This window comes from Prionailurus bengalensis, chromosome F2 (assembly GCF_016509475.1).
Source record: "Prionailurus bengalensis isolate Pbe53 chromosome F2, Fcat_Pben_1.1_paternal_pri, whole genome shotgun sequence".
Taxonomy (NCBI): Eukaryota; Metazoa; Chordata; class Mammalia; order Carnivora; family Felidae; genus Prionailurus; species Prionailurus bengalensis.
This window is the reverse complement of record NC_057353.1, coordinates 80,818,335-80,846,096: the sequence shown is the minus strand read 5'-3', so window position 1 is coordinate 80,846,096 and position 27,762 is coordinate 80,818,335. Positions and strand designations below refer to the sequence as shown.

At 59.5% G+C, this 27,762-nt stretch overlaps 1 protein-coding gene across 2 annotated transcripts in view; it reads right to left on the bottom strand.

The window, feature by feature from the left end:
* The window catches only part of DENND3 (DENN domain containing 3), a 52,138-nt gene that overhangs the window by 16,527 nt on the left and 7,849 nt on the right, over positions 1-27,762 (bottom strand). For both annotated transcript variants that reach the window (XM_043601881.1, XM_043601882.1), the window contains exons 4-16: positions 27,376-27,518; positions 24,362-24,473; positions 20,202-20,321; positions 19,749-19,967; positions 16,926-17,041; positions 14,401-14,556; positions 12,765-12,861; positions 10,621-10,724; positions 10,001-10,200; positions 7,722-8,243; positions 2,778-3,037; positions 1,997-2,167; positions 735-864 (exon numbers count right to left, since the gene is read on the bottom strand). In XM_043601881.1, the coding sequence (XP_043457816.1) occupies positions 735-864; positions 1,997-2,167; positions 2,778-3,037; positions 7,722-8,243; positions 10,001-10,200; positions 10,621-10,724; positions 12,765-12,861; positions 14,401-14,556; positions 16,926-17,041; positions 19,749-19,967; positions 20,202-20,321; positions 24,362-24,473; positions 27,376-27,518 (2,350 nt within the window). The remainder of the gene's footprint in view (positions 1-734; positions 865-1,996; positions 2,168-2,777; positions 3,038-7,721; positions 8,244-10,000; positions 10,201-10,620; positions 10,725-12,764; positions 12,862-14,400; positions 14,557-16,925; positions 17,042-19,748; positions 19,968-20,201; positions 20,322-24,361; positions 24,474-27,375; positions 27,519-27,762) is intronic.

Below are 27,762 nucleotides of genomic sequence, written 5' to 3'. Positions count from 1 at the left end.
TGGTCAATTAGAGTCTCTCCTTTATACAAATCACGAGACCGTTCTAGGTCATTTAAAAGTTGAAACGAAACAGAAGTAACTCAAACGACAGTTATTGTTACCCACCAGCTGTTTCCTAGACTTGAAAAATCTACTCCCCACCCGTGACCCCCCAAAAACAGTCCACCACCACACCCTGAATGGCTTCCAGAAAGTGAGAGCCAGATTCACACCTACATACAGGCGATCAGAGACTTCCTACCTGGAGAAACTTACCAAATCAGGGGGACTTGGGGGAGCAGATCTGTACTCCTGGGGGCCTCCGGGCACCGGTCAGCAAAAGGGACCACGCGCTGGGGTGCCTACGGCTCCCCGGGGGCGTGTCCCCGACCACAGAGGATTCCGCCAGCCCCAGGCGCCACTCGAGGGCCTCCTGCTCCGCTCCACCCCACTCACCCGGCCGGTGCAGCTAAGAACCGTGGCAATCCCCACCCGGTCTCCAGCGGAACCCCGCTCAGGGAGCAAACTGGGAAGAGCCTCCGTGGGTCCCGCTAGGCAAGGAGCTCCCGGGTGAGCTGTTAAGCGACAGCGGGAAAGCAGGAGAACCTGTGGTGCTCAGAAGTAAACTCACAAGTTGCATGAGAGGACAGGGTGAGAAATTAGGGATCGGCCCTAACGTCAAGCAGGTAAGACTACTCAAGGCACGTTCAGGACCCCAGGACCCCAGGACCCCGCCGGACGCGCGCTGGTCTTACTTTCGTTCCTCATCTTATCGAAGTAAGATAACTTGGAGGCAGCGTAAATGGCACCAGGCGACTGCAGCGTGCCAACAACGGCGTCCATCAGCAAGACGTGGGTCAGCGCCTGCTGGATGTACTGAGGGTCCTGCAGAGAAACACGCTCACGTCAACGGTCACGGAGATCACTGACTTTGTGACGTCACGCAAGACGACACTTCTGAAGACGCGTTGTTATTTCAAGGCGACGGGAACAGTTCGGATTCGGGTCTGATGTTCACCCCTTTCTGCCTCTCAGGTGCGACAGACACTGCTCGTTTTCCCCGGGGGCCGGCAGTCGCCTGCCGTGAAGGGCCCGGCTGCTGTGGGCCTTCCAGCCTCCGTCACAACCACTTGGCTCGGTGCTGCAGCTGGAAAGCAGCCACAGGCTGTCGTAAACGAGTGGGTGTGGACGTACGCCCATAAAACCTTCCTCACAGAGACAGCCATGGCCCCCGGGCTCCAGTTTGTACTGGTCTGTGCCAAATAAACCAGTGGGCATAAAATCAGACGGCTGGTCCGAAAGTCAGAGCGTTACAACCTCAGAACGGACCCGGCCCTCCTTCCTGCCGCAGACGGGAAGACTCCCTCCGCGTTCACGGTCTCGGCCCCCACCCCCCGGTGCCTGGGAGCTTCTCTCACAGAGGGCAGCGCCCCCCTCACGGACGGTCTGCTCTAGGGGGGGCGCCTGCAGTCCCCATGACGATCGTGGGCTGTGCCGCCCCCTGCGGCCCCTCCACTGCCCTGTTCGTCTCTGCCCGCTGTGTTGTGGTTTTCCTGTCCTTTCTTGCCATCTACACAGCACAGACCTCTTGTCCCCGTGTGTCCTCCGTCTGTGCCTCTGTCTGTGCTGTTCTTCGTGACCCTGAAGTCCTACCTCGGTGTGAGCAAAGCGACCAATCTGGCCCAAAGTAAGTGAAAACACAAAACTCCCTGAGCTGTAAAGCTAAGTCTGCGGGGGTTGGGGAGGGGGGCGGGGGGGTTCCACGTGTCCCCTGCCAAGACCCTAGTCCTGAGAAGTGGACAGGGCGGAGGGGGGGGTCGTCAGGAGCAAGGCGTGCCCGGAAGACCCGACTCGGACCTACGTCCAGCCCCGGCCCCTCCACGGCGGCCCCTTCACACTGGCCAGTCGCCGGGTCACGCGAACCACAGCATCCGACCCAACCGGTGCTCCCGGGACCGCGCCTGAGCCCCTGGGCGTTAACACGGCCGTGCGCGGAGCAGGCAGCCCATCCCCGGACCTTGTGGTCATCGGCCAGCTTCTTCCCGGCCCACATCTCCTTCACCATCAAGTGCCACACGTCACACTCCGTCTTAAGATTAGCTTCAAAGACTTCTTTCTTGGATGCCGTCTTAATCTTCAAAGTGGGTATTCGCAGAAGCAGAAAGGCTACTGTGGTACTTCTGACTTCCTAAGGAGGCAGAAAAAAGAAGAGGCTGGTCAGTGAGATGTCCCCTCCCAGGAACGCTGGGGTCAGGGAGGGGAGCCGGCAGAGCGGACATTACAGAGCGGCGGCCGGAAGGTCCCTGCTGTCCTGTCCCTGCGCTCAGGGCTGAGGGCACCTGCCGGCTGAAGGTCGGCCTGGGGGTGGGGAGGGGGGCAGAGCTGGGACAGGGCAGGAGCGGAGCGGGGAGGCCCTGAGGTGACCGGAGGCTGGCGTCTGAGAGCTCGCGAGCCACAGGCGTGACCTGTCAGCACGTTACACGTGCACACGAAGGGACTCGTCTGCAGGTTCACACGTGGTCCGTTCTGCCTCCTTACGAGCTTCTCATTCCCTGCCATTCCGGGAGGAAGTCTGTGGAGGCAGGTGGCGGCTGGAGGACAGACAGAGGCAGGGCCCACGGCCAGCACCCACCACGGCTGCCTCTCCTGGCGCGGGACGGTTCGGGAGCGGGATCAACACGTGTCACGAGCCTCTCGAAAATACACGTGAGACGTCAGATGAGCACCACTGAGCGTCCCCGTGGGGGAGGGGCTCTCGCAGCTAGCAAACAGCAGGGGCTGGCGGGCCGCGCTCTCACCTCTATGTCCCTGAAGGTGGAGATCTCCACGTAGCCCGGCCTTCCTTCGGTTAGGAGGAACAGGCGCTTCTGGGTCATGGCGATCTTGCCCACGCCGCGATTTGTCTTGACCGAGCTCGACAGCTTGTAGACACACTCGTTCTTATCCAGGTGTTCCATCACCGACGAAGGCAGACTGACCTCCTGGGCCTCCGCCTCGGCCTCCTTCCAGCAGTTGTAGAAATCTTTGAATGTTTCCGGGTCAATCTGTTTCTGGTGTCCTTTGGTAAAGAAAAGAGATCTCAGGGCCACTCCACAAAGGCAAGCGCGGCCAGGACTTTGACTTTCCCTTAAGAAGCCGTGCACTACCCACACCGGGCAGCAGGTGGCGCCGGCACGCAGGTCTCCGAGCCCCAGCGCCCTTGCTAAGGCGGCCCATCGCCCTCTCCAGCCCCCCAGCCCAGGGATGGGGCCTGCCAGGTGGTCACAGCAACTCTCGGGACGCCCTTCTTCGGGTGGCAAAGCCCCGGGTCACCACTAGAACTGGCGGCAGCTATCCCGGGGCCTGCGGGGAGCCGGTCCGCAGACGAAACGAGCACAAAGAGACCGGGTCCCTGGTGATGCGCCCAAACCACAGGATCGAGCCTGGCCTGAAGCCAGCCCCATCTCAGTCACGTGAGCAAATACATTTGATGATTCGTAACCAAGATGAACTCAAGTGACCTAGTAACCTTTCTAAATGTCCACCGTTCGCGGGCTCCGGAGGCAGAGAGAGACCTGAGTCTGGAGCCCAGCTCCGGGGGCTGGTGCTGTGACTCTAAGCTGTCAAAGGAGGGTGCTTGCTTCTCTGCAGGGTGGACATGGGGCCCCCCACCCCCACTCCACCCCGGCTGCCAAGAGGCCGGGTCCGTTCTCATCCTGAGGTGTTCCTGGGGCTGTTCCTGCCCCGCTGGGTTCGGCCCCGGCGCCGCATCCTGGACCTGCACGTTCCCCTCTGCCCTCGCGCCCTGCAGGGGCACGAGCTGCCCCCGGCCTCGCGGCGCGAGGAGCAGCTCCGCGTCTCTTGTTCAAACACTCCGGCGTTCCTCGCCTACGCCAGGCCCCGAGTTCCCCCGGGCTTGGGCCCCTCCTCCCCTTCCCGCCCCCACGTTCTGGTCATACCCGCCTATTTCCCCAAACGGGCCCTGTCTGCACAGGCTGCTCCAGGGTGCTCGGAAGAGAAAACTCCTCCGCGTGCTTCAAGACCCGGCTGAAACTTCTCACGCGCTCCCGTCCCTGAGAAGGCAGTCATTTGGCCGGGCAGCTGCCGGGCCGCACGCCCATCCCCCCACGGCAGGGCCGCGCTTAACGGCACTTGCCGTGTCCCACCTCCCGTTTTATCCTTCCGGCCACCTCGGGAGGCAGGCACTGGTCTCAGGCCGTTCACAAATCGGGAAACTGAGGCATGGGAGGAGAGCCCTCGCTGGCAGACCCGTGGCCAGGCCGACGCCACCCGGCCTTGTGTGTTGGCCACCGTGCATCCTGCCGATGCCCCACTCGGGAGCGCAGGGAACGTGTCCTCCCTGGCCGGCCCCGCCGGGGGCCCATCTGAAGTGGACAAAAGACGTGGGCAAACGCGAGAGCCCCCGCACAACCACGTCCCTCTCCGGCTCCGTAACAGCGTCAGGGTGACGGTCCCCGGGGAATCTGAGATCACGGTGGACGGGGTTGGGGAGGGGCGGTCCAGGCCCCGGCACACAGCGGGAACTGCTGATGTCACCGGAACCGAGACCCGGAACGTCGGACCCTCACACCTCCGCGAGGTGCGGGCGCCGGAATATTCAGGAGACCAACGCCGCCGGGAGGCAGGGCTCTGCCCGGGCTGACTGTTCTTCCCTTTGCTCATCGCTATTTTCCGATCGGCCCATGAGGGTTGGTACCACTCACGTATGTGTTCAAAATCTTATAGCCACTGGATCCAGATAACAAGACAGCAGGGATCTGTACGTGCTCGTGTAATTTTCAAAAAAGACATCACTGAAGCAAACGAACCACAAGGTACCCACATGTCCCCAGGCGGCCGGGGGCTGGAGGTCTCTGCCTGGGCCGTGGCTGCCGACCGCGCAAAACTGCCCACGGTCCTGCTTCCGCCGCAGGCTCAGTGCGGCCGCCTCTGGGACACATGGGTCTACACTGCCCGCTGCTTCTGAGCACCGTCATCAGACGCATTTGCTGTTCTCACTGCACGTCAGAAAACATTTGAGTGCAAGCAGCTGAGCAAGGAACCCATTACTTTACGAAAGACTCCTGAAGCTCGGGAGCCTGGGGCCAAGGGCCCTCTTCCTTCCATCACTCAGGACACATCTTCCTGCTGTCCGGGCCCCAGCCGAGTTGCTGGGCCACGCGGCGCAAAGTGCGCGTCGCCAGAACCCGGAACGGCTTCCTCTCGCGGACACATGTGGCGCCAGGGCTCCACGACAGACTCCGGAACCCCGACCGCCGGAGGGCGGAGAGCCCAGGCGGCTCCAACTGGCCTTGGACACCACGCCCTCCAGGGCCATGGCACCACTGGACGCTCACACCCTGGCTGCCACGCACATCTGTGAACTCCACGCACACCCACCGTGCACACCCCGGCCGCCACGAGCTCCCGTGGCTACTGCACGCGCCCACGCAACAGGTCACGCGTTCTCTCTCTGTCTCCAGTTCCGCACAGAAGTGCCAACTGCTCACTCCTGTGCCCTCACCCACATGCATCTCCCGGTGGAGGCGGCCGCCGGAGCCCAAGCTCCCGCACAGCCGAGCTGAAGGCGGCACACATCAGCCTCCCTGCCCCGGGCCCCTCAGGAGCAGCTGCTGCGGTGTGGAAGTTACTGGTCTTGCAGTATGAACACCACACTGGAAACATCTACTAAAGTCGAACGATAAAATAGTGACAATAACCTAAACAAAGTCTCAGATGTATCGTTACACTGCACGAGTTCATTCCAAGACAGCAACATCCAGCTCGGACTTAATAAAGCTTTTTTTTTTAACGCTTATTTTTATGTATGTATGTATGTATGTATGTATGTATTTACGTTTATTTATTTTTGAGACAGAGAGAGACAGAGCATGAACGGGAGAGGGGCAGAGAGAGAGAGGGAGACACAGAATCGGAAGCAGGCTCCAGGCTCTGAGCCATCAGCCCAGAGCCCGACATGGGGCTCGAACTCATGGACCGCGAGATCGTGACCTGAGCTGAAGTCGGACGCTTAACCGACTGAGCCACCCAGGCGCCCCAATAAGCTTTTCTAACGCATGGGTCGTTAAGCAAAAACACACGCTTAGTGCTGCCCCACAGTCCCTCACACATCCCAGAACCAGGATGGTTAAATGGGCTGTTTCGCCACGTGAATGGAACCAAGGTGACAACAGGGCCACCGACACCCCCCATTGGCGTGGCCCACATCTGCTGACGCCCCCCCCCCCAGCTGTCCTCTGTATCCCTGCAGCATAAGTCTGGGAACACCAGATGCTCTCCACGCATCCAGCCACCAAACCATGCTTCCCAGGCGGCTACGTGCAGGGACACGTTGCTGGCCAGAGGCGGTGACAGCTGGGGAGATGGACCCTCTTCCTCCCGCCGGGAGAACAGTGCTGCCCAGGCCATCGCTGTCACGTGCCGTGAAGCAACAAGGCCACGTGCAGGTGCTGCACGGTGACGTCGAGGAGCCGCCGGGCGCTCTGGACGCCTCACTCCCCAAGAGAAAGAGCCCCCAGTGGCCGCGCGCCCCTGTGTTCAGGCCTGGCAGCTGACCAGGCTGGCCCTGGCATCCTCGTGACGGCCCCGCAAAGGGAAGGGGCAGGGTGTCCCTGGAGAGGCGCTGAGTCACGGGGGCCCCCGAGCACTGCTGCCCAGGGCTCTCCGCGAGGACCTGTCTCCCCCGGTCACGGCTCACTGCCCCCCTCCCCTCCAGGAGGTCACCCCGCAGGTGTCTCCCGTGTGCCCAGTGAGATGGCTCCAACGTGCCTGCCCGCGGAGCCCCCCCCCCCCGAGACCAGGAGGAGAAGCTGCCGGGCCTGCGTGGGGGGCGGGGGCCCGAGGTGCTCCCACACCCACACCGTGAGGGAACAAGGAGCGCCTGGTACGGAAACAGAGATGGAGAAAGAAGGCACCGGGATGGCTCCCGAGCGAACGCTCCTCCAGCCGGCAGAACATCGGAGTCTGACGCCGGTGCCGCCCGGGAGGTGGGCGGTGGGGGTCTCGGGGGGTGCGGCCCGGGCTTCTCCACACACCCTGGGGAGACCCGTCCACAGCCACATCAGGAACCAGGCACGGTGACGCTCACCGTGTCCGTATTTGGAAAAGTAAAACGGCAGGACGCCGCCCGACGGCCAGACAGACAAGGGCCCCGCGCTCTATTCCTGCGACGCGGCCACCAGGCGCTCAAGTAACACGCGCACGCCAACACGGGAAAGTTCTGGCAAGGTCTGGAAACACGCTGTGGAGGAGCAGAGTGACTGCAGACTGACACAGCAGGACACAAGTCACCCGTCCTTGAAAACCACACAGAGCCCAGGTCCCGCTTTCAGACACGCGTGTTCCCAGTAAACACGCAAGGACGTGGTCAGACAGGAAGGCTCCAGCTGGGGACAGGTCCCGCTAAGGAGGGAAAGACAGAACGGACAGCTGCGGTCAGCGTGGACAAGGCGGCGCTCCCGGAAGGGGGGACGATGCCACGCCGTCTGCGCCACTGGGCGTGCGTGCAGGGTTCCCACTGACGGCAGAATCGCACATGGCGAGCGGTTCCCTGGGACGGGGGGACCCTGCGGGGGCGGCCGGCTCTCCAGTCACACTGCCCTACCCCCAGAGATCAGGGACAGGCCAGCCCCTCCTGGTCCCGTAGGTGCCCAGATGGGGAAGAGGCCTCACCCCACGGGGTCACAGCCCTGTGAGCGGACCGTCCTGGCGTCTTTCGATCCAGGCCGCGGCCGTCCTCTTACCTACAGTCAACGCCTCGAACAGTCGGTTTATGATGTTGGTGTCCTTCACGATGCCCGACTCCTGGACCCTCTTCACGAAGTCGTCCAGCTGCATGTGCTTCTTCGGCAGCTCGAAGTTTTTCACGCGGTCGTCCGGCTTGGGGGCCTCCCCGGGCTTGTCCACGACCTCGCTGATGAGGCGTCGCAGCTCGGGCACCCGCTCGGCCTGGGCGCGCTCGGGGCCCGACATGGACCCCACCGTCCTCCGGACGAGATCGGCCGGGAAGATCCTTATGTCTGTCTTGTACAGACTCTGGAAATCCAAGAGGGCGTCCAGCAGCTGCCCCTGCATCAGGTGGACGGCCCCCCGGAGATAGAAGTACCTGGCCAGCAACACGGAGTTGTCGGGGGCCAGCAGGCTCATGGCCTTGCTCAGCAGGCCCACGCAGTCGGAGTAGTAGGCCTGAACGCACTGGCTCACCAGCGGGAAGTGGATCTCCGGGACCTTGAAGGAACACGTCGCCTTGGGGGTCACGCTCGGAACTAGAACGAAGAGAGAAGGAGCAGGTCATCGGCAGAGCCCGAAACCGTCGTGTCCCTGCCATCCTGTCCAGGTCGTTCCTGGGCCTCGGGTACAACGTAAAGCAAGAACCCTCGTGCCTCTTCCAGAAAGCTCCACGTACCCCCGAGCCGAACGAGGGGCTCCCACTCTGCATCCACGGCACCCTGGGAACGCGGAACACTTTCATCCGCTGAGACTTCAGCGCTAAGTCAAAGCTTTGGTAGACAGTCTTTATCGGAGGGCCCGACTGACAACCTGAGCCAAGACGCACAGCCAGGCAGCACTAGGCCCCGTGCGACTGTTTCCTTTGCCTCGGTGGCAACTCTGTGCGATGGCCACCGTCCTCGCCCCCGTCTTACAGACGTGTAAGCTGAGGCCCCCCTTGTTCCAGGTACACAGCTGCTAAACGCCAGAGCCAGGCCTAATCCAGCTGTGTCTCACACCAGTTGCTTCACCGGATGTCATCTAAGGGCCTCACAGGTGGCACCGGGGCCGAGGCAAGGCCAGTCCCGCAGGGAGCCCGCTCACCCCGGGGAGGTGGGGTCTGGGCCAAGAAGCCTGCAGGACGGGGAGGATCCAGGAAGGGTAGGGGGGCTCCAGGTGAAGGTTCAGAGGCCGGAACGCCTTCCCACAGCGGAGGGAGCACGGCCAGGGGTGAGAAGCGTCACCGGGTTTTCCGCAGGAGGAACTACGGGCCCAGAGGGGTGACGTACCCTGCCCGCGGTCGCACAGCCAGGAAGCCGCCGCGAGGGGACTCAGACCAGCAGGCACCTCAGGAATGCTTCGCTGTCACTAAGGACTTTCCGCTTAAACACACGCCCCCGCCCCCCGATGCCAGCTGGGCGTGCAGCACACGCATCAGGAGGGGCCGGCACCCAGCCTCTCCCGGAACCGCGTGGAGAGCGGCCCTGAGCGCGAAGAACCGAGGCGTACGTGGCACCTCCTTACACAGAGTAAGACACGGGCTCGCACACGTGGCCTACGGCAGCTTACACCCCGCCGAAAGCCCAGCTGACGCCGGGGGCCGTGCACGGCCTGCCTCAGAGACGGAGCCGCGGCCTCTCTCGGCACCGACGGGCTCTTGCTGTCCCTCCGCCCGGAACACGTCACCGGGGCGGCCCGGCCTCGCCAGCCACTCCCGTCTCTGCTGGAACGTGGCTTCCGCACCCGGGCCCCCTTCCCGTCCCCGACGCTGCTCCCTTCGTGCCGTGACAGCACGCACCCCGATGTTATGCGTTCATCTTTTCCCAGGAGCCCCGCGCCACGGGGGTGGGGACGCCGGTCCCTTGCGTCCCCCGGATCTGGAGGGGGCGTGGCGCTCACCAGGGCCCAACAGTCGTGACCGTCAGGCGTGCATATGTGTAAATGTGTATTCTGTATGCACACGCGTGTACGCGCACAGACACGCAGGCGAGCACGTACGTGGAAGTCCCCCAACCGTGTGGAACTGCCATGATAGCAGCGCAACTGGGGAGCGGAAAATACAGGCAAGAAACCATCTTCCAGAATGAGTGCGGTTTGCAAAACAAATATTTCAAACGAGTAAACTGCTAAAAAAAAAAAAAAAAAAAAAACCCACCCACAAAACCCATCCCCTGCCACGGGGACAGGCTCCAGCTGTGTGCACAGACCCGCCACATCGGCCCCGGGGAGGGGGGACTCATCACCACACGGGCCGGGTCACACCGTCGGCCCCAGGGACGGGGGACGCGTGACCGCGCGCAGGCCGGGTCACCACCTGTGCTGCTGCTCCTGGAGCCCTCGGAGTCCATCTTCCGGAGCGACGAGTTCCGGGCGGGCAGCTCGGGCACCGCGATGTCCCGCAGGTTGGGCATGCTGACCACCATGCGCCGGTGAGTGACGTGCAGGGACGGCGAGTTTCGGGAGGCCATCTTCTCGATGGTCGGTCTTCGGGGACTCGGCAGCATCCCGCTTAACCTGCGGTTGGAAAAAGCAACCACGCCTTACGGACACGAGCGCGTCCGAGGAGTGGGTCTCCACGCCCACACATCTGCGGCGCGGCCCCGGCCCCGGCCCGGTATTCCCGCACGCACGTGGGAAGCGGTGGCAGCGTCTGAGTCTCCCCAGTGCAGTGAGAGGCGGGGGGACGGACGGGACCCCCAGAGAGACACAACACACGCCGTGTCTGCGGGGGGCCAGGAACAGCGTGGGGCAGCGGCGACGCGGACCCCGAGGTGCACACCCTCCCCCCAAACAGAAGCGCGTGGGGACGTGCCCTACGTAAGTTTCGAAAGTGTGAGATTTTCCGGCCGAATTTATCGTTCATCCACCCAAGTAACTGCACGCTGCTGGAGCATCCGGGTCCCCAGAGTCGTGCACCCACACCAGAGACCGCACCTGTCCTCGTCCGACTGCGTGTCGAGGTCCATCTGGGCGAAGGCGTCCATCCTTCTGCTGAGCCGGGCTTTAAGGAAAGAGTGAAACATGTAGGTATCCAGAACCTGAAACAGACCACAGGGGGCCAGTCACCACCGCGATCGCGGCCCCTGCTGTGCCGCCGACGTGCTGGGGCAGCCTGCCCACCTCCCCACCCCCCCCCACCCTGGCTCCCTGGACACAAGCTCCTGAGCGGGTAGCTTTCTTCACTTGTGCCCACCTGCAAGGCTCACCCTCCAGATCCCCACAGGGCTGCCTGAAAGGATCGCCACTCTTTATGTTTGAAAAATCACCAAAAGTTCAAAAACCCAACCATCTTCCTCCCACGACAGCAAGAGCCAGCGTCCTCTGGCCGTCGATTCCAGGTCTCTGGGGACCGGGGCCCCCTCCCCACAGCAAGTGCACCGTCTGGCCCCGGCCCGTGGCTCCCACCACCCGGCTGCTGGTCTCTCACCGGACAAGGTGACCCTCCAGCAGCCAGTCCCTGTCCCCACCCTGCCCCCTGCTGTGGGTGACCGGCCCGCAGGTGACGAGGCTCAGGCCCATCGGCCACTGCCAGCCCGGCCCAGCAAGAGGAGGGCCGCAGGCGCATAGGCCCGTGGAGAAGGTGCCGGAAACCCCACGTGCAAAAAGCCCACAGGAGAGTGACGGCAGGGAGCGGGCGTGTGGAGGGATGGGAGGTGGCAGTGTGGCTCATGGGGACTCCTGCCACCCTCTGGGAGCCGACAGAGCGAGGAGGCGATGGCAGAGCGCTGGGCCCGGGCGCCCTGTGACAGCTGTGACCCGGCTTTGCTCTGGCCCCACACGCGTCCCTGGCTTCTCCCTGTGCTCCTCTGTGGCGCCTTTCGCGAAGGAGTCTCGTGCGGGCACCATCTTTTTTCTTTTAATTTTTTTTTAAAGTTTATTTATTTAGAGAGACAGAGAGAGAGACTGAGAATCCCAAGTAGGCTCCGTGCTGTCACCGCGGAGCCCGACGCGGGGCTCGACCTCACGATCCTGGACCAGGACCTGAACCGAGATCAAGAGTCAGAAGCTCCACCGACTGAACTGCCCAGGTGCCCCTCGCGTGGGCAGCGTCCTGTGGGCCCCTCAGGCCAGGCTCTGTGCCCCGGGGAGGGTGTGCAGAGGCTGCTGACAGCTGGGGTCCCCGCGGACGGGGGAGCACCGAGTGCGTCCAGCAATCGTCAGAGCAGACACAGAGGGCGCGGGCAGGGCCCAGAGAGAGGCAGAGGCCGCGAGCCGGCCGACGTGAATGGCTACCGTGTGGACCTCGGTCACAAGAAGAGCCGAGGCTCGGGAACCAGGCTCGGGCGTCCCCTCCCGCCACAGGCTGGACGGCGAGCCGCTGAGAGAGGCAGCCTCGCTTCCTGCCTGGGGCTCAGGGCTGAGGCAGCCGGAATCCCTACGGAGCCCGGAGTGGGGGCAGCTCTGCAGAGAGTTCTGGAAGCCTGCGCAGGGGCCCGCCCTGGAGGGCAAAGCACATGGAATTAGGCAAAGGAGGACCACGGAAGCTGAAGGGCCACGGGAGACCTGTGAGCCTGGAGCAGCCTGAGCGTGGGCCCCTCCATGGCCGGGGCACCAGCACCTGGCGGGGGAGGGACACCAGCCCCGGGAGAAGGCCGCCCCCACCCACCTGGAAAGTGGGAGAACACCAAGATCAGCACCAGCTGTGCCACCGGCCACAACGAAGCCCCAAATACAACGCTGCGTAATAGGCAAGAACGGAGGCGCTCCCAAAAGCTCAACAGGTGGGCAGAAAACCCCAGTACTGCCTCCCACCCCCCACCCCGGCTGCAGCGGCCCCTCGGATCGGAGCCGTCGGGCGATGGAGAGGTCTCGATCCGGACCGAGGAAGCGGTGTCCGGGCACACGCGTCTGTCGGGATTTATCACCCTCTCTCTACACTTACACGGGGTGCATTTCACGACAGGTAAACTGCACTCCAAAAAGCGGATTAAGAAAGTAAGAGATGGCCACAGGGAAACCACGGTAAAGCAAGCTTCCTGTCAAAACTATCAATAAAATACTCAAGACGCTTTTGAGAACGCGTATTTCGAAACATGTTCTGAGTGGAGAGAGGCCCCCAAGCCCCAAGAGCTCCTTACCTGCTTGTAGAACTGCTGGTCCCCCGGAGCTCTGGTTTTGAGAAACTCCTCGCTGTTGAACACCCTGTGCTCGTAATTTAAGTGATTCTTCACCTCCCTGAGAAAGAGAAGGAGGTCTGAGCGTGGAAACGCTTTTAAACGCATGGAAAAGTCATCACCACTGGGGCACCTGGGTGGCTCAGTCGCTTAAGCGTCCGACTTCAGCTCAGGTCACGATCGCGAGGTCTGTGCGTTCGAGCCCCACATCCGGCTCTGTGCTGACAGCTCAGAGGCCGGAGACTCATTCGGATTCTGTGTCTCCCTCTCGCTCTCTGCCCCTCCCCTGCTCACACTCTGTGTCTCTCTCAAAAATAAACATTAAAAAATTTTTTTTAGGTAATTCCTATTACACAACACACAAAATGACCAGAGATGTATCCTGTGCAAGCTCTGTCCTGTAGAAAGAGGGTTCTGGCCCCTTCCAGAAGGGCTGGGCTTGGGTGTGCCCGCTACTCCAGCTGTCCATTACTTCCAGCACGGCGGGACCCTCACTGTTCTCACCCCCTTGGGGCCCCCTGTTCCCTACGCAGACGGCACGGCCACCGGTACCTGCCGTGGACCCTGAGGGGGAGGCCCAAGGAGGGCGGGCAGACTCTCTGAGCACGAACACCCACGACCTCCCCCAGCTAAAGTAACCGCCTACACATGGGATCGATGCTCTCACAGGCCGCATTCCGTATGTAGGACACTCAATGCTCTCCTTCCGCGGTGAGGGAAAAGTCACGTAAGAGAAATAAAGTCTGATCATCCGTATCCACATTGTCTGCGTTTTGATGAATCCATCGAGATTGTAAAGTGTCAAAAAAAAAAACCAAAACCTTGCTCATGAGATATTTCATTTTAAAAGAACAAAAGGAGGGGCTCCTGGGGGGCTCAGTCGGTTAAGCATCTCACTTGAACTCAGGTCATAATCTCACAGTGTGTGGGTTCGAGCCCCACATCGGGCTCTGTGCCGACAGAGTGGAACCTGCTTGGGATTCTCTCTCCCTCTGTCTCTGCCCCTCCCTGACTTGTACTTTCTCTCTCAAAAAACTTAAAGAATTTTTTTTAAATCTAGAAAAAATATAAAAGAACAAAAGGAAAATAATGTATTTGTGTGCACACAAATTACACTGCTTTGAGCAGAGATAACACAACCTGTCTACGATACGCTGTCCCATTTTTTCCTAACAAGTTCTGTGTCTTATGGAAATATATGCATTTGAAGAACACAACCATTAAATAACAATCACAGAGCACAGTCAAGGGAGCAGGCTCCGGCCTAAACCCCTCCTGGGTGGAGGGTCCATCTGGACGCCTCTGCTCCTGCAGGGCTGGGGACAAAGCCAGCGACAGATCCTGAGTGCCTGTGCCCGGGGGGTGGGCTTCGTTCCTGCAGTGACCCGAGTGTCCCCACCCCGGGCTGGCCCCGAGCCCTCAGCCAGCACAGTCCCGCACGGGCGGTCATGGTCCCCGGGAAAAAACAGGCCTGCTGACCCTGCCGGGGTGTGATCGCGTGGTAGGGCCACCGGGGCGGGGCCCGATCCCGATTCTGCCGCCTCCCACACGGAGGGAGAGCTGGTGGCGCCCCCCACAGACGCGGGAGGGGCCCCACTACCTGAAGATGCTGACGAGCAGCTGCAGGGCCACCTGCTGCAGCTGGTAGTTGAGTCCCTGCTGCCAGGCCCGCCTGCGGGCGCGCCCCTCGTTCAGGTCCGTGCTGGCGCCCAGGTGGGCGAGGTCCAGGTCGTGGTGCAGCTGAAGGCTCTGGACCCTGGGAAGGAGCAGAGGGACGCTGAGCACAGCTCACACTCCTTATGGGCAGGGGTGGGGGGGGACACTCAGGAAGGGGGTTTACCCTCCCCCCCAGGTGCACCAACACTCTTCGGATGCTCAGAAGAACCGGCAGTAACTTCGGGGAGGGATCACTAAAAATACACCCCCGGAGAGCTCACTCACCTCTGCACACGAGCAGCGCGTTGTTCAGACCCCACCGAGGCCCTGACTGTGCACACTGTTACCCAAGCCGGAGCCTCCCCTCCCCCGGCCCCGCCTGCCAGGGGCACCAGCTCCCCAGCCCCACACCTTCCCCACGCCCGGCCCGGGGGGATCGGTGCACCAGGGTCCTGGGTGTCACCGCTCTGGGCCCGTGGGCCGTCAGCACATTCACAACCCCGGCCTCCCCGGCACCGTCAAGGCCGCAGCGCTGGAAACCAGCGGGCAAATCTGCGGTTCGCACACACAAAATGAACACGCCCAACGCACGTCCCCCCCCCCGCACTTCCTTCCTGAGCGCCTCCTATGTGCCGGGCTGCGTGCTGACCACAGACAAAGCTCCGGGGTGGGGCTGGCATTCGAGTGGGAAGAAACAGAAAAACAGAAGAATGCACCCCAGATACGAGGTCACGGGAGGTCAGGGAGGTGAGCAGAGGGATCAGAGGACGAAGGCTAGAAAACAGCCCGTTTGGTGGCTGGAGAAGAGCACTCGAGGACCCCGGACCTGGAAGCTGAAAGCTGAAAAGCCAGACAGGCACGAGCGGCCCTGAACGGGTGGGGAGCACCCAACCCCTGGAGACCCCACAGGAGCCCGTGGGGCTGAGGCAGGGGCGGGGCGGGCTGAGGCCAGGTCTGAGCGGTCAGCAGGGCCGGGGCGGGTCGGGGAGCGCCCCGGATCCGCCCCGAGAGCGATGAGAAGCCGCCGCTGGAGACGGACGTCCCGGCCCCGCAAACCCCGGCTGACCGGTCAGGTAACCACCACCTGGAAGGTGTCGGCACCTTCACACACGTGCCAGCGACCACACGCGACTCGGCCCCCGTTACGAGGCAGTCTCCCCTGGCTGAGGCCACAGGAGACACCGCACCCCACCACTGCGGGGTCTGGCCAAGCAGAAGGCCACCCGCTGCGTGTATTCTAGAATTCTGACACCACCACACGCCACACGGCTGAGGGCGAGAACCCCATCCCACTGGGGGTGCTCCACCCCAGCGTACACTGGAGACCCGGCACCAGGCCCTGGCGCCCATCCCTGCTAAAATGTCCGACTTGGATGATCAGGCAAAAGTGAACGATTAGAAACGTTCATCAGTACACAAATCCGGCCCGGTGTGGGGCATCCCAGGGGTGCCGAATACCTACCTGCTGGGGGAGGGAGGGAAGGAAAGAGGAGGGAAGGGAGGAGGGAAGGAGGGAAGGGAGGAGGGAAGGGAGGAGGGAAGGGAGGAGGGAAGGGAGGAGGAGGGAAGGAGGGAAGGGAGGAGGAGGGGAGGAGGGAAGGGAGGAGGAGGGGAGGAGGGAAGGGAGGAGGAGGGGAGGAGGGAAGGGAGGAGGGAAGGGAGGAGGAGGGGAGGAGGGAAGGGAGGAGGGAAGGAGGGAAGGAAGGAGGAGGGGAAGAGGGAAGGAGGGAAGGAAGGAGGAGGGGAGGAGGGAAGGAAGGAGGAAAGGAGGGAAGGAAGGAGGGGAGGAGGAAAGGGAGGAGGAGGGGAGGAGGGAAGGGAGGAGGAGGGGAGGAGGGAAGGGAGGAGGAGGGGAGGAGGGAAGGGAGGAGGAAAGGAGGGAAGGGAGGAGGGGAGGAGGGAAGGAAGGAGGAGGGGAGGAGGGAAGGAAGGAGGAAAGGAGGGAAGGAACCTCAAAGGTCACAGGCACATGACTGGGGCACAGAGAGAGGGTGGGAGGCTTCCTGGGGGGTGGGACCATCACCTGACCGTGAGGCCATTGGTATTCAGAAAAGATCTGAATAAGGACGAATGACTTCTGTTTTAAACCATTCACAAACAGGGGCATCTGGGTGGCTCAGTCAGTTAGGGTCCAAGTCTTGATTCTGGCTCAGGTCATGATCTCATGGTTCATGAGTTTGACCCCCACCTCGCGCTCTGCTCCGAAAGCGCAGAACCTGCTTGGGAGTCTCTCCCTCCGCCCCTCCCCCACTCGTGCTCACTTGCACAGGTGCACTCTCTCTCTCAAAATAAACTAACTTTAAAGTAAGGAAATAAATACACAGATAAGATATTCACAAACAATTTCCAAACTGTGATGACAAAAAAACATCGATCTGTAACATAAGACGGAGAAGAAACTCAGAACTGGCAAACACAGCTCTGGAACAAAGACGTTTCCAAGCACACGGCGGCAATTCCCACCTTTACCTCTGAATAAACGTCTGTGCCGCCAGGAGAGGGATGTCGGGAACGTCGATGTCCTCGTCATTAGAGTAGGTGACGCTCCCGTTGTCGATATTTATCAGAATTAAACCATCGGCTTCCTGTGAGTGTGTAAAAATTGATGTAAGAATCTGAACTTGTAGATACCTTCAGAAACACAAAAACACATTTGTGTTCACTAAGATAGTGAATTACTTAATTAAATTACCATATTTAATACGTACACAGAGTCTTACGTCGTCTCCACCAAAAAATGTAGGCTAGACCGTGAGTTATGTTAACAAGCTAAATCTGATTAAACACGCGCAGTCTGAGTCAAGATTCCACATGTGTCGTTATCAGGCTTTCACCTGCCCTGGTGCAAACACTCTGCGGCTACTTCAGGAGCCTGGAGAGAACATTCCAGAACTCCACCCCTCGTAGGAATGGAGTGTGGGCGGGGTTCCGGGCTCCGTGACCACACACACTTGGAGTTTCTGAAATATGTGTCTGAGTTCCTTGTAAAGGCCTCATCTGTGACAAGATGCACAACCCTGAGTCACGCCCCAGGGTCCCGAATCCCCGAAAGGCGGTGCCGGAGTCTCTGAAGGCCCCGCTCCTCGGGTCGCACCTGGGCCCAGCCTCCTGATGCCCACGTCGGTGACACGTGAGGCCCGAAGGAAGCCATCCAGACACGGACACAGTGCCCTTTGTGAGCATTAATGCAGGTCACAGCACAGATGCGTGACAGGACTGTCACGGGACCGCTTCCAAGACCCCAGCCCCACAGAGGAAAACGTCCAGACACAAAACACGCTCTTCAGGCAAGAGCTGCTGCTTGTCCCGAAACCTTCCAGAGCAAGTAAATGCCTAAATGGGCTTCCTTCACGAATGCTGACTGTGTTAGGTCAACGTGCCAACAAAGTTTCCCTCTGAAGGGTCTGAAACAAGATGGCTTTTCCCCTAATGACTAAAAAAAGCAACACATTTCAAACTTCAGAGCGTGGATTTTTTTTTCCCCGTCATTTGCAAGGCAGACTGGGTGACGTTTCCCCCCGTTCCTTCCACGAAGGTCCGAACGGTCTTCTCCCAGAGTGTGTTTGTGGCTTGGTGACTCACTGGCTCTGACAAGAACGTGGCGAGAACCCGGCTCCTCCCTGGGCTGAACACAGCGCCTACCACCTTCCTGGGATTCACTCCAGAACGTTCCAAGTAAAGCAGGGCAGCGGGGCCCCACCTGACGAGGGCTGGAGACGGGAAGGGACCCGTGGCGTCGCCCTGACCTTTCTCCGTGTCTGCGCACTTAGGAAGCCCCAAAACAGTCACGGGAAAGCGACCCTGAGCAGACTGCCAGCAAGCACACGAAGGTGCGCACGTTATCAGTCACCGGGGAAACGCACGTCCCAGCCAGACACCGCTTCACGCTCGCCAGGGTGGCTACAAGCACGGGCACGGGGACAGCTGGTGAGGAGGGCGGAAAGTCGGAGCCCCTACGTTGCCGCTGCACACACAGCCTGGGCTCTTCTTGAACGGCCAGTTCGCGTGTGACCCCGCCTTCCCAGCCTACGCCGCACGTACCCGAGCCGAGTGAGGCGCGTACAGCTGTGCACGGATGTTCACGACAGCCAAGAGGAGAAAGAACACGTGCGTCAACCGACGGAGGGGTGAGCGGACTGTCGTGATGTTCACACAAGGGGCCCTGTCCTGCGGCAAGAATAACGTCCGGCTGCCGGCGACAGCGTGGATGAACCTGAAACGGCTGTGCTGGGCGAGGGGAGCCACGAAAGGCCTCATGCGGACATGAAACCAGGTGGAAGGGGACAGAGGGCAGGTGGTGGCGGCCAGGGGCAGGCGGAGGACAGCACAGGGGGACGCTGAGGCAACCAGGGCTTCTCCACGGGAGATGAAAAGGTCCAAAATTAGCTGGCACGACTCTGTGAAGCTCCTAAAAGCCACTGAATTGTACGCGGTCACCGGGTAAACCTCGTGGTGAGTGAATTTTACCTGAACAAAGGCGTTTTACAAAACCGAACCCGCCCTTCCTGCTGACGATACCACGACGTTCATTCCAAACCCGTGAGGTCAGCTCACTTAACGTACGTTGTTAAGCACCTGCTGTATGCGGAGTCCTGTTCTATTGGCTCCTTTGACCCTGGCCGTTAATAACGCGGCCGCCACTCTCAGTGTCGTTTACGACCAGGACACGAAAGGGCACGACGCGCGGTCACGGCTCAGGCAGAGCGAGTGAACGGCCACCGGATCCAGCGAGGCCCGCCCGCCGCCACCGTGAACCACATGCTGCGTGTGCAGGCGTCCACGGCAAGGCGGTCCGCGGCACGACCGACGGCAGACGCGGGGCGGTCGCGCTGCCGGCTGTGGCCAGCGGAGCCCAGGCGCGTGCCGGGCGGGCGCGCGAGGGTCCCGGCTCACAGCCCCGCCCGGGAGGACGTGACCTCCTCAGAGGCGAGGAAACTGAGGCGCGGCAAAGGCGAGCACGTCACCGGACGCCGCAAAACCAGAAGGCGGCCACGGCCAGGCGGGTGCCCGCGCTCTCCTGGCTGTTCGGCGGGAAGCCATCGAGCCCCGGGGATTTAAGCGGCCTCACGAGGGACACGAGGTCCCAGCACCCAGGATACCACGGCCCCGAACGCACCCCGAGGCCCGCGAGCGACAGCACGCCGTGCGTGTGGCGCCCAGAGCACACCCCGGGGACGGGGGTGACGGCCGCCCCCCGCCCCCGGGGCCGGTGTGTCCGGCCCGCCCCGGGGGCGCTCCCAGAGCCGCCTGTGTGTCCCCGCAGGGGCGACCGGCTGACGGCGGAGGCCTGACCTTGCTGACTTCTTGGAAGTGGTCCAGGTGGCAGCCCATGAGGAAGGACGTGGGCGCCATGACGAAGTCCAGCATCTGGCCCGACAGGATGGGCACGAAGGTGTGCTGCCACTGCAGGGGGTGCAGGTAGGCGAGGAAGCACTCGGCCACCAGGGCCAGCAGAGCCCAGCTGGACGAGAAGAACACGATGCGCTGCTCCGTCAGCAGGCACGTCAGGATCTGCGGGGACCGACCGCACCGTGAGCACAGCCCCGCCGGGCGCCACGCGCCGCCCACGGCGACCGGGCGGAGTCGCTTTCCCGGCCCCGCCCCCTCCCCCACCGGGGGCCCTCTAACTCCGCCCCGTCGGCTTGAAGCCTTCCCAGGGCTCTGCGGGACGAGGCCCAAGCAGCGGGGGGGGGGCGCCCCCCGGGTCCGGAGGGTCGCGCCCCCCGGGTCCGGAGGGTCGCGTACCTGCAGCACCTGCTCGGGCCTGAAGCACAGCAAGGGCAGGTGAAGGTCCAGGTCGACGACCGGGCTCTCGGGGTCCGCCCGGGAGGGAAACACGATCTGCAGCGGCTTCATGTTGAACACCTGCGGCGACCACGTTCCCCGATTAGTCCAGCGGCCGCTCCCGGCGGAGGCCGAACCCACCGAAACCCTCCGCTGCGGCTCCGGGCGTGCGCGTTGGGCTACGTTTGGGGGGGCTCACGCTGTCACCTCACGTGTCGCAGAACGCCAGAGCCGTCCAGAGACACAGAACCGCTGCTAAAGGCTCACGGGTGAATCGAGGACTTGGCGTCTCTTTCAGCCAAGGTTCCCCAAGCGCTCCCGCTAACGAGCAACCCGCCCGTTGGCAGCGACGGGCCGACACCCAGATGGCCCCCCAATGATGGCCCCCCACACAAGTTCTAAGTCAAGCATGTCCGGGTTAATCTTAGCTAGTACACGTTTTTCTTATCATTCGGGTCACTGCAGGTTACAAATTCTCCCAGGATCTTCTATTTAGTTGTCAAAGCTCCTTGAAGACCTGTAATTCAAGAAACTGTTGAGAAAGACTCTATTTTTCCAAATGATATTATCTTAAAATAACACCTTAGTTCAAATTCCCTACACGCAGACGCCCCTTCTATGTTAACAGGCATGGTAGACGGAAGGGGAAAGTGGGGGCACCGTAGGGGCCCCTCCGCCAAGGGGCCTTCCTGCCCGATGACAAGTTCGTTCCTGACTGTGGGTGTCAGCCTCGAGGGGGGGTGTCTGGGAGACGCTGGGGCCACCGTGCCCCCGCAGCCCCCCAAACGCACAGAACAGAGAGGCCAGAGTGCAAGCAGTGGTGGGAGAGAACACGGAGAGAAGCAGCATGGAATCTGAGGAAAGAGAAGCTCCGACCAGGCAAAGCGTGGAAGGATGAGAAACGGAGCAACACGGAAGACCGGGTGCAGAGAAGGTTCCAGAACAAATGTCCACAATCCACACCAAGTGAACACTCGTGTGAGAAACCCGCAGGTGGCGCGTCTGCTAGGGCCTCCTGACAACGCCGTCTTGTCACGCTGCCTGCCTTCCTGTCACCGACTGGTCCATGGAAGCAAAATGCGTGACTTGTGTGGACAGGAACACCCTCTTTATTTGGAACAAGTGAAAGCAGAGTTAAGTGCTCCAAGTCGTGGGGGCGCCTGGGTGGCTCAGCTGGTTGAGCATCCGACCCTTGGGTTTCAGCTGAGCTCCTGACCTCATGGTTTGTGGGTTCGAGCCCCACATCAGGCCCCACGCGGACAGTGCAGAGCCTGCTTGGGACTCCCTCTCTCTCTCTCTCTCTCTCTCTCTCTCTCTGTACCTCCCGCCTTGCTCTCTCTCTCTCTCAAAATAAATAAATAAACTTATTTTTAAAAATGCTCTAAGTCACAATGAACTATTAATAATTGTAAAGTGTACGGGAAAAACCCCCTCAAGTATTTCAAACAATAATTGTGTCAGCCAGCTTCCCAGCGACAGAGAACAACTAGACGCGAACGCTGGGGATTCTACCAGAGACGTCACTCAGCCCCCGGGACGTGGCCGCTGCCGTGCCAGTGACCTCACGGCACGTAAGGCCCGCACCCGGGCAGCTGGGTGCTGCCACCCCACCCACCTCGCAGGTGAAGGAACAGAGGAAGGAGAGACACCTCAGGAAAAGGCTTGCCAAATTTCAGCGTGACTGGAGCCCCGGAGAAACACCAGGTTCCACACACCAAGCGACACAGGGAGTGAGTCTGTTAAGTTCAGTGGGAGGAAAAGACACATCTCACTGCACGTCCGGTAACGGCCGTGACCCGCGAGCCCGTAAAATCAGACCCGCTGGTGGGCGCAGAAGCGGCGGGGGGCCCAGGGACACGGGGCTCCCGGGGGCCGGGCTGCGCTCGGGCCGGTGGTCCAGGCGCCGTCCGAGGGGGGCACAGACCAGACGTGCCCCAGCCCCAGAGTAACGGGAAACTGCACCGGGCGCCCACACACTCGGCTCAAAACACAAGATCTACAGCTGAGCACGAGCTGCAGAGGCTCTAAATGGAGCTCCGCTCGCAGTGGGTTCTGGAAAATACTGCTGAATCGGCTCCTGGCCTCCATGGACTGCTCGCATTTCCCCAGAACTAGGAACAGTCACGGTGCCTCAACATTCCCTAAGACGGATCAGGGCCACTGGGTCCATGGGAGCCCCAGAGCTAGTAGGACTCTTAGGGGAGGGTCACGGCAGCAAGCCCGCCCCAAAGTCGGCTCATCCCGACGAGTTTGTGAAAATCAAGACCAGATCCGAACCCCTGAACCCCTGATGCTTCACTCAACAGCTGTGGGAGAGGCAGATGCTGGGCGTGGTGTCAGCCCTGCGCACACGCAGCCCTCGGCAGGGCCTCCGTCCTCGTGCAGCTTGGAGTCCAATGGTGGAGATGGACAGTGGACAAAACACACACGTGCACCAGCCCTAACCGCAGCCTGTGCTGAGCTCTGCAGGAAGGGGGCTGGGTGCTGAGAGCGAGACAGGGGTGGGAGGTCACCGAGGGGCTGTTCCGAAGAAACTGAGGGCTGAGCAGGAGCTGGAAAACGGACAGCTGCACTTCCAGAAATAGCACGTGCAAGAGTCCTGGGGCAGCACCTGCGAGGGACGGAGGGAACCCCAGTGTGGCTGGAGAGCAGTGAGCAAGGGGGTGAGGACACATGACAGAGCTGGACAGGGACACAGGGGCCGAGATGGAAGGCTGGCTGAAGGCATATAGCAAGAAATCATCGTTGGGTTTTCAGCACAAAAGGAGAGTCCAGTTTACAGATTTTAACAATCTTTGCAGCCACTATGCAGAGGAAGAACTTAACGAAGGGTCAGGAAGGGACGTGGCCTGACCGGTGGTTCCTCAAGTCACGCGGGTGGGAGAAGCTGGTGGGCCAGAGTGGGGTGGTGGCAGCGGGCGTGGGTGCCTGGGAGCAAATGCCGGGTGCAGGCTGCTCAGGGGTGGACGATGGAGGGCACGCAGGGGTGAAGAGAAGAGACGTGAAGAACGACCCACCGTAAACGTTCTCTCTGGGGCGGTAAAAGTGGAAAAACCAAATACGAAACAGCCCAAGATTCTGAGGCACAGAAATTGGTACAGGTACTATCTGTATGCTACTCGTGCCCAAAGGCAGAATACAGTAAGCAGTTAACCCGCAAACGGTTCTGAACCCGGTTCTGTTCGCTACTTAGCAGGTCCCCAGCGAATACCTGTTGAGTTTATAGAGCAAGAAGGTAAACTTTGATGATTTCACTGTCCAATAAAAAATACCAATTATCCACATAATAAAGATGAGTTCCTCGCACAACACAACCCAATAAATGTTCCCTGCAAAGGTTTCTGGGAGTGGAACCAAGGCCTTCGGGCGACCGGCTTGGTCTCCAGGCCTGGAACGCATCTGGCGGGGTTCCCTGCCACCCCCCACCCTCTGCTGCCGACCACCGGGCTTAGGTCGATATTAAAAATGCACATTCTGAGTTCATAACCACATTTCCCTAAGTAAAACTGATTTCTCCACTGTGAATAATCAAAATGCAGAGAACCAAGATTTGGCTGCATAATCTTCCAGAAGGGACTGAGTGAAACGGAGTCAACATTTATGACCTGCTTCGAGATGCTAACCTGACAGGTGCCTGTTTAAAAACAAGAGGTGCCCTGTGGTTACGTTAGTCTGGAAAATGCTGAGCCAGGCAGGTGTCAGTCATCACGGCTCAGAGTCTGGCCCATTACTCAGCAAAAGGGGAACAGGGGCTGCCTTTCTCCAACCGTCCTTGACCTGAAACCCTCGTGTGATAAAACAGCTGACATCTCAGAACGAGCGTGCCAGGGATCCCAGATCCCAGATCCACAGATCCCAGATCCACAGAGAAAAATGGAAAGTATAAAGCCAGGCACTTTTCTTTAACCACTAAAGGGGTTCATCACCAGCCACACGCCCACTCATCACGGGCCGCTGGGCAAACCACCTTTAGAGATAGCATAATAGAGAATTCTGTAAGAACCTGAGAAGCTGAATTTAAACACGCTGAAATGTAAGAAACAGTTTAAAACATTTAACCCATCTCCATCTCACTTCTTTTACTATTTGCAAAGAAAAGACGTAATTCCAGATTTAATTACCAAATGAAGTGGTCCAGGCGGTGGGCTAGGTATTAAAGATAGCTTTGCAGCAAAATCTTTTATGTGATTGTCAACTTCGAAATCTTTACAGAGCTTCAGATGAGTCAATAAACTAAAATTAAAAAAAAAAAAATCAAATCACAAAGTGAGTCTGAGCATCCGATGGTCCTCCTTAGCATTTCTAATCCCAGCTGAAGCGTCTGCCAGGGCCGGCAGCTCAGAACTTTCCAGCAACAGGGAGACTAACCTGGATGTCACAGGGCGGGGAGCGGCTGCCCAGGATCCGGGCGTGCCCGGAAGGGGGCACAGGGGAGCTGGGGTGTTGGGGGGGGGCGCCCATGTTCCGTTTCTTGGTGTGGGTGCTGGCTACACGGGTGTGTTCCATCAGCGGGAAGTCACTGGAATTCGTGCGTTTTTCTATGTGTCATACTTGAGCGGGGAACAAACATGCCAAGGGAAAGTACTTGACAAAGCTGGTTTCCCAAATGCATTCTGACTTTGGAAGTCCAGTAGGCCCTTGAACCACGCGGGGGTTAAAGGCACCCATCCCCCACGCAGTTGAAAACCCGCGTGTAACTTCTGACTCCCCCAAAACTTGACTGCTGATAGCGCACTGCTGACCAGAAGCCTTACCGAGGACATGAATAACTGATTAACAGGTATTTTGTATGTTATGTGCCTTAGCTGCCGTATCCTTACAACAAAGCAAGCCGGAGAAAAAGAAAATGGTTTTAAGAAAACCACAAGGAAGAGAAAATACATTTACAGGACTGTACGGTATTTTTCGGAAAAAAACCCCGTGCGTACGTGGACCCCCACGGTTCAAAGGCTCGGATGCATGTGATTTCAACGTGAAACGGACAAGCGGGTGCCAGGGGCAGAGGGGCTGGGAAGCGACCACAGGGCACGAGGGAGCCTTGGAGGGGTGGTAAAAATGTTCTGTGTCTTAACTGTGGTGTCTACATCTGGCAAAATTCAGCCAAGCGCCCGGGACACCCTGCCTCAGTCCCCTGGGGCGGACCCCGGCCCGGCCCACCGCCAGGGCCCACGCGTGCCCAGCAAGCCAAGCACTACGCTCCTAAGTAACAATAACTCTTCCTGGGGTCCATATCGGGATTTGGAGATAATTCAATATTCCTCTGGGGGCACTTGGGGGGCTCAGTCAGCTAAACATCCAACTTCGGCTCAGGTCATGATCTCATGGCTCGTGAGTTCGAGCCCCACACTGGGCTCTGTGCTGACAGCTTGGAGCCTGGAGCCTTCTTCGGATGCTGTGTTTCCCTCTCTCTCTGCCCCTGCCCCACACACACTCTCTCTCTCTCAAAAATAAATAAAAACATTTAAAAAATTAAAAAAAATACTCCTCTGTATTTATTGTAAAGAATAAATTAAAAAAAAAAAAAAAAAAAACCACTTCCAGCAATCTAATTCCCCAAATATAAGTGAGCATTCTCTCCCAATTCTTGTCCCCACAGAGGCAATTTACATGGTCTCATTATAGCAGAAAAACAGGCTTTAAAAATACATAAATCTGGGGCACGTGGGGGGCTCAGTCAGTTCAGCGTCCAACTTTGGCTTATGTCGCGATCTCACGGTTCTTGAGCTCGAGGCCCGCGTCAGGCTCTGTGCTGGCAGCGAGGGGCCTCCTTCAGGTCCTCTGACCCAGTCCCTCTGCTCCTCCCCAGCCCATTCTCTTTCTCTCTCTCAGTAAATAAATTTTAAAAAAATACATAAATTTGTGTTTAGAAACTGCCTTTCTGGTTCCTGTCCTTTGTTTCTCCCTAGCTCTGTTTTCTAGTTGTGGCCACTTAGCAACGGCCATTGAAAGAGACAGAAAACCCAAGAAGCAAGGAAAATGGACACGCTTTTCAGCTTAAATGTCCGCTTCCATTACTGTCAAGCAGGATGGTGTTTGTTGCCATCGTGCCACCTGACGCGACAAGGGTCAACTGCTGAAGGCACAACAGGTGTCAAGACAGTGGAGCAGGGCCACCTTCCTTAGAAGGTGGCTGTGGCGTGGCCCTAGCCCGTCCATTCGAGACGGGGCATGAATAACCCTCCCCGTCTCACCGAAGAGGTGACTGGGGACCAAGTGCTGAAGAAGATCAGTTAATGAATAAAAAGGGACCATGTCCTCATTTATTCTGGCCCTTCCCACGCCTGGGCAAATGTTCATTAATGCGCGTGCTTCCCCTCAAGTCATTCAGCCCTGATATGAGACCAGGGAGTTCTCTGTTGTACAAGGTGTTTTACATGTGTGGCAATAAAACACAGGCTGGACCCAAACTATGTCCAAAGACCAGCCACGTTTTCCAAAAACAAAACAAAACAAAACAAAACACCCCCATGAAGGTGCTGGAATTTGAGTTACGAAGGCCGTTAGCTTGATCCGGATGGACTCCTGCTCAGCCCTCTGGCCACGGTGTGAGAACCAGAGAAATATGGGATCTGCCAGGGGTGGCTGGTGGGTGTGACGACGGAAGGGGGACCCTCTGTGGACCTTCTGTCTTCAACCAAACTGCCGCCAACTCTAAGACTGTAACTTTGTGAGCGTGAACACAAGGCAGCTGGGGCGCACGTGGCCGGGGGGCAGGCCGTGTCTGTGCCACAGTCACGTGCCACGCGATGCTCTCTGGATTTTTCAAAAATTCTCTATATCCTCAGGCTTTCTCAGTATCAGCACTAAGATGGCTAAAGATTCCACCCCAAAAAAGGTGATTTTTAAAATGTCAATGAACTCAGCAGAACTAATGGCAGCCTCCGGATTTTCTCAGAGCCAGGAACAGAGCTTTTTCTCGTATACCTTTTTTAAAACACCAAACATCAAATCCCATTAATTTTACTTCCAACAGCTTGGCTTTATCCTCCCTCATCTGGCGGACCTTCCCCACTTGCCAGCGTATCCAGAAGCATCTGGAAGCTTCTAGGTGCTCCCGGGGCCCAACTGGGGCCCACCCACCACCCACCAGCGCCAGGAGTGGCCTCACGGACAAGCAGGCACCCAGGGGGCTCACCAAGACAGGCAGTCCTTAAGGGCGTTGTAATAGGGGAACCTGGAGACCACACACACGGCAAAGGGCAAGAAGCAGCCAGCCGCAGCCCCAGGTGGCCTGAACGGCTCCCAGTGCATCTTGCCGTTGTAGAAACAGGACTCGTCCTGGAGAGAAAGCCACAGGCACGTGTCATCTCTCGACCCAGCCGGTCCCGGCTTCTATCCGCAGTAGTGTCGGCGTCTGCGGACAGAAGCCAGAAGCTCCCACGTGGCGGGACTCTGAAAACGACACGCTGAGTGAAAGCAGCCAGGCGCAAAGGCCACGTGCAGGGCACGTCCACGGACACGAGGTATCCAGAACAGGCACCTCACGTCCCTGGAGGCAGAAAGCAGATGAGTGGTGGCCGGG